Raw genomic sequence first — 11,375 nt, 5'->3', positions numbered from 1 at the left:
ATTTTTTAAAAATTCCTCAATTTTATCTATTTTGATAGAAGCAAACATCAGTGTTTGAGAGACTATCTCACTCTTCCCAGTATTGGGTACCATTTTTAATTATTTTTAAAGTTCATAATAGGTTTGTTGAAGCAGCAAAAAGATCCCAGAAATACACTTATTTACTGAGCACCTAACATAGGTAGAAACTGTTCTGGGCACTATGTCACCACTGAACAAAATAAAGATTACTGTCCTCATGAAGCCTATATTTTTGTGGGAGGAGTCAACCAATAAGATTTTTAACATGTCAGAGGCAAAAAGCTCTATGGAGAAAAAACAGCAGGGAAGAGGGTGACAGGAAGTGGGGTACGGGAGTAGTTACTATTCTAAGGCGTGGTTGGGGAAGTCTTCCAAGATCTGGAGGAGCAAGGCAGAAAACTATCCAGTTATCCGTGAAGTGTTCCCAGTAAGAACAGCAAATGCAAAAACCCTAATGTGGGACCATACCTGGCTGTTTGAGGTTCAGGAAGGAGGTCAACCTGGTTGAAATGAGCAACGGGGGAAAGTAATCAAAGATGAGGTCAAGGAAGTACAAGAACTGTGGCTGTTACTCTGAGATAGGCAAGCCATGGAAGGGGACATGATCTAACAGTTTAAAAGAATCACTCTCGCTACTCTTTTTGAATACATTATAAAGGAGCAAGAACAGAATCAGGGAGGGTTGGGGTAGTGTAAGTAAGAAATAATGGGGGACTGGATTAGGTTATTAAAAATGGAGATAGTTAAGAACGCCTGGGTGGCTCAGCAGTTGAGCATCTGCCTTTAGCTCAGGGCGAGATCCTGGAGTCCCAGGATCGATTCCGGCATCAGGCTCCCTGCATGGAGCCTGCTTCTCCCTCTGCCTCTCATGAATAAATAAAATCTTAAAAAAAAAAAAAGTGGAGATGGTTAACAAGTGGCTAGCTTCTCGATTTATTTTGAAGGTAAAGTCAACAGAATTGGACGGAGGGTGTGAAGAAGAGGGAAGAATGAATGTTTTGGTTTGAGCAACTAAAGAGTGAGTGGGTCAGAGACTGGTAGAACAAATTTTTGGAGTTGTTTGGTGTTGCACAGGTTAAATCTGAGAGGTCTATCAGACATCCAATTACAGATGTCAAATAGGCTATTTGGAGTTTCAGGTTCAGAGGGAGGTCTGAGGCTGAGATACAAATTGGGAGTTAAGAGCAAGAATGGTGTTTGGAAACAATAAGGCTGGATGATATCACAAGGGAGCAAGCAAAGAGGCCTGAGCCCTGGGACACTTCAATATTCAGAGGTCAGAGAGATGAGAAACCAGTAAGAGTTAATAGGAGCCAGTGCTGTAAAGATAACTAGAGGAGGGTATGCAATCTAGGGAGGGGGGGGGGCTTTTTTTTTTTTTTTTTTGGCTAGAGATATCAGAAGTTAAAGCATGTTCATATGGAAATGACCCAGTAGTAAGGGGAAATACATGAAAGAAGGGGAGAACAGATGGAGATGTCCTTGAGTAAACAAGAGACAGTAAACTTAGTGTATAGGTGGAAGAGTCAGCCTCTTCCAGGAACATGGACAGGTCATCCACAGTAGCATAAGTATGACAGCAGGTGGACAGATGTGATTATGGGAAATTGAAGAATTCTCCTGAGTACTTCAGGTTTTAAGTAAAATAGGTAGGAAGATCATCCCTTCAAAGCAAGATGACAGAAGGTGCTATATGTTTAAGGAGGGAAAGGTGTGTCATCAGACAAGTAAATGACTAGGGGAAAACCAAGTATGGTTATTAGGCAGTAAGTACCAAGAGCACATCTGAGGTCTGGAATCAGGCCAAATAGACAAGATTTTTTTCTGCTTGTAACCAAATGAACACAATGACAATAAGTCCTTTTACACTTTGGTGGCTCCAATTCTTAAATTTGTTTTTGTACCCTCCCCACACCATCCCAGTGTTTTTGTATTATTTATGGATCAAAGTTTTACTTCAAGGGGATCCCTTGGTGGCTCAGTGGTTTGGCGCCTGCCTTTGGCCCATGGTGTGGTCCTGGAGTCCTGGGATCGAGTCCCGCATCAGGCTCCCTGCATGGAGCCTGCTTCTCCCTCTGCCTGTATCTCTGCCTCTCTCTCTGTATCTCTCATGAGTAAGTAAATAAAATCTTCTTTAAAAAATAAAGTTTTATTTCAAAAATTTTAAAACTCAATTACACATATTTTTACTTTTTACCAATCATAAAAGAATGTCAAAAATCCTTTAGTGACTACTGCTACTTTAATGAGCTTAGCTTATTTCAATAGAAACTAAATTCTTACTCAGATATTTTATAGCCCATTTGTGATTAATGTTCACTTCTGATATTTTTCAGCACACCTAATTGATAAAGTCAAAGTCAAAGGCTATTATGCATTCAAACTGACTGAAGAAAAATCTAAACCCAGATTTGGATTCTTCACGTCTGAATTCAAAGCTAAATCCTCAGTTCAGCTTTACAACAAACTGATCAGCAACAGTGGCTTCCCTTCTGAGAACAGGAGTCCTAGATGCAGTGAGACTCAAAGAAACACAGAGTGCATGGTCTGCTTATTTCTTGTGCAAAAGAAACCACTGATATTCTTTAGTTGTTGCTTCTTCTCTACCCTGGTTCTACTTTCATCAATTACCATTCTTCATAAGCGAAAGAGAAGAAAAATTTGGAAAGCAAAGAACTTACAACATATACCATTAAAGTGAGGCCACAGAAAGTTCTTAGTGAAACTGATCCTATTTCTGTCTGCATGATAGAAAGTCTAAAAATTCACTCCAGTCCCAAATACTGGTAACATAGAAGACAATTTGAAACACTAGTAGTAACCAAGGTGATGACAATCAAGGTCTCTGCTGTGTGGTCCAAATGAATTTTCCATTGGGTGTTGACATCACTGAATACAGTTTTTAGATCTGAAGACTAAGATCTAGAGAGTAAGCTAGGATTATCTGATACAATGCTTCATTAAGTTTAATAAGCTGTTATCCATCATTCTTCTCTGGCTTCCTTCTAGAAATACCAATAGCTAATTATAGCAACTTACTTAGAAAAAAGTGCAACTTTTGCTAGACTCCATAGCAGAAATCTAAAACTCTTAACACTGGATATTCAGTGATTATTCTATCACTTCTAACAAGGTGCTTTTCCCCTTTAGAAGATATACAATAGGGTAAATAGTGCTCCTTTATCATCCATTCCAGCACTTTTTTTTTTCCAGCATAGACTCTTAAACACATTGATCCTAGTTTTTCTCAATAGAAATAAAAATCATTTAGAAAACATGGAATTTTGTGAGGTCTCTCCTTGCATTAGATCTGAGTTTTTTTTAAAAAAAAAGACTTAACTTCCATAACCCATCTCATGGGAAGATCACAGGACTAAGATTAAGGAGAGTTAGACCCATCAACTGCCTGAGGAGACAGCACTCAACCTCACAGTACAGCAAATTCCTTGGGACAAACTGACAGCAATCTTCCGCACTTGGATTGTTGAGGCAGCACACAAGATCTTAACATACTTAGGAAAGTTAAATATTCTAAAAAGATGTAAAGTTTTATTTTTATTATCAAGTCTTCAAAGGACCATATTATTCCTTAAGACTTGCTCTCTCCTGAGTTCCACTGTTCTGACACTATGTGTATATGGGGACACTCAAACTGCACCTTGACATTGCAACTTTGGATACAATTCAGAATGTAAATGTTTGAAGGACTTAAAACTTTCTCCACTGCACCTTTTGAAGCTGGGATTAAGTAAATACGAACTGGGAGTTTGACTTTTTTGAACTCTGTGCTTGATTTATTCACTGTATTCTAAATTTTAAGGAAAACCTGAATGTAAACCCATTCATACCCTTTCTTTGGGTTAGTAAACATTTAACCACCCATTTCACCTAGTTGCTAATCACTGTCCACATGCTCTAGGAATTTGAGTCAAAGGAAAGCGTTCTTGTCCAAAAAAACCTTGATAGGAAACTACCCTAAATTAAATAAATTGTGCTTTCCACAAATGACTATGTCAGAAGTCAAATTTTGCAGGTAATGGAGATTCTGATAAGAGCAGGAAGTTTCAAAAATACCATAATGAGGTAATACAATTGGTCAGGTGAATACAAAAGTGATGGGAAATCAATTTTACTTTTTGGCTGGCCAAATTAAAACAGTAATTGTGTTTTTTTGTCCTCGTTGCCCCCACTGTATCCATTCTCCCAGCTTTGGCGGTTTTTATATTATGCTTTTTATGTTTCCGAATAATTTTTGGTATTTCCTCTGAAAACTCATATCGCGAGCCTAAGGCTATCCACAGTTACAACGGATTGTTTTAATGTTAACTATGGGGAAAGACTGTCATTTAAAAGAATCACTTGGCTGGGTTGGTTGTTTTTCCCTTAGTGCCACATGGATTCATTGACCCCAAAGTTCCAGTGAATATCCTTATAGGAGTTATCAGTTGAACAGCTTATTACCACCTTTTCAACCTCTCTAACATCCAACATCTTGAAAAAGTAATGAATATTCAGTCATAGGAATAACAAAATTTAGAATTAAGGTTTTGCTTTTCTGGTGTCTAAATACTTTGTGTTTTGATTAAAAAGTATCTTGTATTGTTTATCATTTAAATCTTCAATACTTTGTCTTTCTTTACATTTAGAGCTGAAGTTAAAATGTGTCCTTTTTCAAATGTTACCTTGCCATAAACTCCCCCAAATTGTCAAGTCCCAAACTAATGCTTACAGTCCTAGAACACCAGGGAATTACAAGTTTTTAAACCATCACCATACAAGAATCCTTAAGTAAATATTTAATCTAAATCATGATCAATTATACTTAATACTCAGGTTTATCCCAAACTGATTTTAAGATTTTATTCACGAAGAGACAGACATAGGCGTAGGGAGAAGCAGGCTCCTCATAGAGAGCCCAATACGGGACTTGATCACTGGACCCCAGGATCACGCCCTGAGCCGAAGACAGACACCAACAGCATAGTCACCCAGGCATCCCTATCCCAAACTGATTTAAAAACCAAGTCATTTGAAATGGACAGCTTTTTGACAGGGTAAGACCTTTAGAATTTAAGCCTGGGACTTGGGGGAGGGGGGCGGGGGTGGTGGAAATCCTCTTAAAAATCAGGTGTTCTATTTTGGTGTGGTATTAATTTGCAGTCAATGGAACAACCCCATCTTTCACTAACAAGTCTGATACATATGGAAAATATAACTCTAGTGTTTAAAGATCCTCTGTAAAATGAGGTGGTCAGTACATTGACTAATTTCTTAATCTAACTTATTCCAAATACACTGCTTTATGCTGATTATTTATATTCACTAACATTATCTGGTCAATTTTAAGAACCATATAAAATGTGAATGGGTCTGGTGTATAATTGGATTCTGCCCAACATTGCCTCTGCCCATCTTCCCAAGCTGTGTGCATCCTGGATAACTTTCTTTGGAGTATATAAAATATGGATATCTAAACCTCAAAGTTGGGAAATGTAACACACAAGTGATTATCCATTGTAGACCTATTGGACGATTCTTCCCAGGAGAAATTGGATTTTCCCTTACCACATCCAATTTTAACTTTTTAAAATTTATTCATTTGACACAGTGAGCACAAATGGAGTAGCGGGAGAGGGAGCAGACTCCCCGCTGAGCAAGGAACCTGATGCAGGGGCTCAATCCCAGATCCTAGGGTCCTGGGATCATGACCTAAGCTTAAGGCAGAGGAGATGCTTAACCAAATGAAACACCCAGGCACCCCCTACCACATCCAACTTAAGTGAAAAAAAAAAAAAAAAAAAAAAACACTGTTGCTACAACCAGCCTCCAATTATTATGCTGTGAAGTCTCACCCATCATGTTAATCCATCTCACTGTGAGAAATTACTTACTCCCACGGCTGCTTCCACCACCTATACAACTGACACTCTCAATTGTAACACCTTTATCCTTCTAAAATATTGCCATTTGGAATTTTCTTCAACCTTCAAAATCACTTATATAATCCTCAATACCTTCCAAAACATTTCTTTCCAGTCCCATTGGTGAGTCTTCAACTTAGGTTGAATGGTACCTCCCTGGCAACCTAGGTACCATTCACCCCGCAAATAGCTATGCACCAGGCACTATTGTCCCTAGTACTCTGAATATCCCAGTGAGAAAAGATCCATCCTCACAAAGGTTACATTCTAACTGGAAAAAAGCAACCAATACACAACAAAGTAAACCACATTACATTATAAATGCTATGGACAAAAGCAAGTGAAGCAGAGATAAGGATAGGTATGCTAGGATGGGGCTGAGGAATCAACACAATAGGGTGATCAAGGCAGGCTTCACTGAAAATATCTGACAATAGACTTGAAAGTTAAATTGCCACTCCAAAGGGAAAGGACTTCAAAACAAACAAACAAACAAAGGGAAAGGACTTCTAAAAAGACAACTTGAAGGTTTTAAGGCAGTGGTACTGAAGAATAGCAAGGCCAGTTCAGTCACTCAATCAGACACAGTGGAGGTTGAGAAAAGCATTCTCACTACTGCTGAAAACAGATAACCAGCCAAAAAGCTAATATACAAATCCAGGCAAAATGTAGTTTTTCATTTCCTAAGTTATGAAAAATTTCAAAACTTTATATAAGGCTGCTGTTTCCATCAGTTGAGATGGGAGAACTGCAGAAAGAGGTTGGGAGCAACCCTGCTAAGTTAGTCCAGTATGGTCACATATTTGAAGTGTGACACACAGAATTGGGGGATTTTGAGTGTTATCAATTTCTTTAAAAAAAGTCAAGGACTGAATATGGGAGTAAAAAGCTGAGGTAGTGTAGAGAGTGAATAGAGTATCTTGGACACAACAGCCCTGTTTATCATGAACACAAATTAACTTTATCACTTTGTTCCACTCTGTTGCTTTCTACACAAGTTACCAGTATCCAGACAGGTGACTCAAGCATACTTACCTCACAAATATTCAAATTATGCCTCTGTAGAATTAGTAGATACCTTCAGGATCTCCCCCCAAAGTTCTACATCCAATGATGAACAGTGTTGCCTGTCACTGGTACTGTATTCCTCTTGCCTGAAAAACCAAATTCAGCCAATTCTCCCATAAAGTTTTACTAGAAAAAAATTCCTGTTCTATTCCTTGTTACTGTTCTTGGCACAAAACAATTTACTTCTGAATGGTTTAACTGCCAAATAGCTAGAAAGAATTATTGGTTTAAGAAAAAGCCACAGGGGTGCCTGGATGGCTCAGTTGGTTACGCCTCTGCCTTTGGCTTAGGTCATGATCCTGGGTTCCTGGGATGGAGCCTTGCATCAGGCTTCTAACTCATGCTCTCGGTCTCTCTCAAATAAATATTTTTAAAAAGAAAGAAAAAGCCCCAAATCAGTGTAGTTTTTATTGCATTCTTAAGGTATCACAAATAAGTCTGAAAAATCATCTGGCATCTTGCTGTTTCTGTTGCTGGACAACTGTAAAAAGAAATGAAAAGATCGGTCAATTCCCATCAATACCCTCTGAAACATGTTCTACCTTAAATAATCTAAAACATTGTCTAAGATTCTGACTTACTAGAGTTCATAGGAAAAATGCATGGCAATTTTCTTATTCTGCCAAATTTAGTGTGTTCCAGAATGTAACTCACTTTCTGCCATTATAACTCCAGTTCCAGACTTAGTAAATTAAGACCTCTATAACTAAACCAGTAAGGAAACTTACAGACACTGCCAAGAACCTACCTCAGAGCTTATTCATCAGCCTGCTGAACTGTTCCTTTTTCAGAAACATAGATACCATCCAAAAATTTTCTGATATCCTTGTTTTTAACAGTTGTTGCTTGCTGGATCAAAGCAGCTATTAACAGCAAAAAAAATAAGTAGATTATGTTATAGCCAAACTCATCTTAAAAGGATTTTACTAAATGCCATACTTAAAAACCTCTTTATCTTGGTAGTTTTACTTAATTCCACAAATTAAAAAGCTCAGAGAATACCGTGTATTCAACTACAAGATTTAAACAAAACTTCATAGGCAGTAATTAGGCATACTAAACATACAAACCTGAGTTTGAAACAAGTTCAATGTCATTTCCTTCAAGAATTAACTCATCTTTTTGGGCTTGAGATACCGAACAAGCAACACCTAAAAAGAGAAAAAGGCATTCACATAATGTCAACATAAAATCAAATCTGTATATTCAATTTAAAAACATTTAAAGTAGCAACTTATTCCATTTAAAACTCCACACAACAAATAAAACTTCTTGAGATTCTAATTTTATAGGACCTGACTTATCTGGGCAACAACATCTGGTTTGTGTTCCTGCTTGAACAAATTTGTTCCAGAGTAGTCAGACCTTCAGTGCTTCAGTCAAGAAGTGTAAGATGGTATTCAGCTAGCACAACTTAGCTGTGCAAAGCTTCATTATAAAGTGTTATATAACAATCCCCACTAAATGCTGTTGATCACAGCTAATACCACACAATTATTTTTGTTCATTAAACTGATACTAAGAATTCCTTCTTTCCACCCCAATGGAATCAAGAAGCTTCAAGAGAGCACTAAACTGGGCAGCCCCGGTGGCGCAGCAGTTTAGCGCCGCCTGCAGCCCAGGGCGTGACCCTGGATCAAGTCCCACATCAGGCTCTCTGTATGATGCTTGCTTCTCCCTCTGCCTGGGTCTCTACCTCTGTCTCTATGAATAAATAAATAAAATCTTTAAAAAAAAAAGAGAGAGCACTAAGCTTTAAAATTTTCTAATTGTTGGGGCACCAGGCTGACTCAGTCAATGGAACATGTGACTCTTGATCTAACGATTGTGGCGATTACTTAAAAATAAAATTTTTAATGCTTCTGTGTTTACTGTTATCAAGCAAGAACTGTTGCAAGTGCATTTTGATTTTAACTCATTTAACCATAGATGTTCCCAATTTTAGAGGACTACAATGATGCACAAAGGTAGATGATTTGCCCAAAGTTGAAAGGAGAACTGAGATCTGAGTCTGATATTCATCGCTATTCAAATTTTAGGATTTCACATTTTGCAAAGAGAATTAAACTCTGCTAACACTCCCTGAAACTACTCTAGCGCACAAGCCTCTAGGAATCACAATCAGTACAAACAGGATATAAAACCATAACTGGCACCAAGAGTTATTACAAGCATAATCAAAATGGACAATTATGAAGTATGGATTTATAGCCAACCCCAAACCCCAGTCTTCACAAGTAAAAAGGAACCATTTCTGAACCATATGCACATACCTGGCCTCATCCGAACCCTGCGAATGTATTTTTCACCTAAGAAATTTCGGATTTCAACAAGAGAACCATTCTCCTGAATAACAACGTTGATGGGGAAGTGAGCATACACCGACCTCATCTTGTAACGGAAGCCCTGTTAGGTAAACAATTAGCAAAACTGAGCAATTTCAAAGACAAAACCAGTTTCTAAATTTTGTAGGATGCTAACATTACTTATAATTTAAAAATGAAAGTCTTCACATAGGAATGCATTGTCACCTGACCAAAATCTTCCAAATTGTATACATAAACACGTTTCTGACTCTTCAAGACTGTAAAACCCTTTAAAGCAGCATTTACTTTATTACCCCCCCCCATGACCGCAGTAAACAATGTCAGCTTTTAAAAATGAGAACCCCAAAGTCCTTCTTGGACGTGAGACTAACATTTGAGTTATCACGGTATGCCAGATGTTAAGAATTCAGACAGGCCTCTGTGCCCTCAAGGAACTTACTCTGGTAGCAAGGTAAATAGGGGAAACATGACCTAATAGGCTTATAATGGAGTTGAAAGGTGCCATTATGGGGTGCACTCTGAATGGGCTGGGTTTTAATGCAAAGAAAATCGTTTCAGCAAAGACAGCAACATGATCTTAAAGGCTGGGGGGGAGAGGGAGTTATAGAGAATAGTGACATCAAATAGGTTTTTTTGTTAGTAGACTCGGAGCACAGAAAGCTGATCCAGCCTTTTCTATACTCTCAAGGGGCCCTGGTGGTGAGAGGCAAGCCAACAACAACAAAAAAAGCAAAGCGTACCCTATATGCTACGTTCTCTATAAACAAAACACACATCCCAAAGGTGTGAATTTTATGTGAAAAAAAAAAAAACACCATCAGCCTACTACTAAGACGATCTTGTCTTCACTAACATTTATCACTTAATCCCAAAGACCAACGAACGCCTATTAAACTGCTAAGATCACCTTTACCCAAAGACCTCAATAAGTTACAGGCATAATCTATGTTCTGCAGTAGACATTGATGTTGCATAGGTGAAGTACAGCCGAGGAACTCCTTCCCCTCCCAAGCCAAGCTGTCTGGTCCGTCTGCTTACCAGTGTCACGCCCTTGATCATGTTCTGAACGTGACTACAGATCGTGCGAACGGTAGCCAGTTCTTTTCTATTTCCCCACCATTTGTCAACTCGGAGCTGTAACAGAACAAAACTTCCGTGAGAGGCTTTCCAGTTAATAAGGAAGCCTGAAAGAAAAATGCACTTATTCACAGAATTATTCTAATTTTCAGTATCCACCCCGATTAAAACCACCACATATAAAAAGCCCTCAATGATCTCACAAGGGAATGTCAACCCAGAAATACTAATTTTTCGAGTTGCATCATACTTCATGCCTGGAGAGCTTGCAAGACCTGCCTGGTTCCCAAGATTCCCACGAAATAATCAGGACAGAAAGAAGCCTAACTTTTAACAGTATTAAGACCTCGACACAAACGATGACTTGTACCAACATCGAGCTTTATAACCTATTCACTATTTCCTTTCTCCACTTCACGAAGGCCGTTAACACCGAGACTAGCCACACTTTTGTGGACACCAAAATTTTTAAGCTGAGACACTGAACCTCAATTCTTTAATTCTTAGAGCGACCAAATTCGGAGCTAATCAATCCCTACCTCCCAAACGAACAACGGATGTGTTAGGAAAACAACAACAACCCGTATCTCACCCTCTTCTTCTTCTTTCCGAGAAGACTGAGTTCTACGTTGATGTGATTGAAGTCCCTTCGCAGGGTTCCTCTGGGGCCCTTCACGATCACAGTGCGTCCCTTCAGGGTGATGTCGACTGGGAGAGAACATACCAGTGAGGCCTCGGAACAAGGCACAAAGCAGGCAGTAAAGACGTAAGAACACAAACATCAGGTCTCCTACCATTTTCTGGAATGTCGACAGTCTGATTGCTGAGAATGGTCTTCATTCTGAAACACAAACGCGTGGCGTTACGAGGCGGGCGCGGGGCCTGCTGGCGACCACAGTACCCCGCGCGGAGCTCCCCCGCTACCGGAGGCCGGCAAGCAGAAACCCCGGGGAGGGCGCAG

General features: G+C 39.1%; 2 protein-coding genes across 3 annotated transcripts in view; one reads left to right on the top strand and one right to left on the bottom strand.

Moving 5' to 3' along the window:
- KLB (klotho beta) overlaps nucleotides 1-3,908 on the top strand; it is a 36,393-nt gene extending 32,485 nt beyond the window's left edge. The window contains exon 5 of one of the 2 annotated variants that reach the window (XM_077879216.1): nucleotides 2,358-3,908. In XM_077879216.1, the coding sequence (XP_077735342.1) occupies nucleotides 2,358-2,722 (365 nt within the window). In that variant the 3' untranslated portion in view covers nucleotides 2,723-3,908. The remainder of the gene's footprint in view (nucleotides 1-2,357) is intronic. The other variant, XM_077879222.1, reaches the window with a different exon arrangement.
- A 3,497-nt stretch (nucleotides 3,909-7,405) lies between these two features.
- On the bottom strand, nucleotides 7,406-11,255 carry RPL9 (ribosomal protein L9). Its single transcript, XM_077879264.1, has 7 exons — nucleotides 11,209-11,255; nucleotides 11,007-11,122; nucleotides 10,376-10,471; nucleotides 9,284-9,416; nucleotides 8,081-8,161; nucleotides 7,759-7,873; nucleotides 7,406-7,491 (listed from the first exon to the last, which is right to left on the bottom strand). The coding sequence occupies exons 1-6, from the start codon at nucleotides 11,252-11,254 to the stop codon at nucleotides 7,767-7,769; spliced, it is 579 nt and encodes a 192-aa protein (XP_077735390.1). The 5' UTR covers nucleotide 11,255; the 3' UTR covers nucleotides 7,406-7,491; nucleotides 7,759-7,766.
- Between the last annotated feature and the right edge of the window lie 120 nt (nucleotides 11,256-11,375).

Source organism: Canis aureus, chromosome 2, assembly GCF_053574225.1.
Source record: "Canis aureus isolate CA01 chromosome 2, VMU_Caureus_v.1.0, whole genome shotgun sequence".
Taxonomy (NCBI): domain Eukaryota; kingdom Metazoa; phylum Chordata; class Mammalia; order Carnivora; family Canidae; genus Canis; species Canis aureus.
This window is presented reverse-complemented; position numbering and strand designations above follow the sequence as displayed.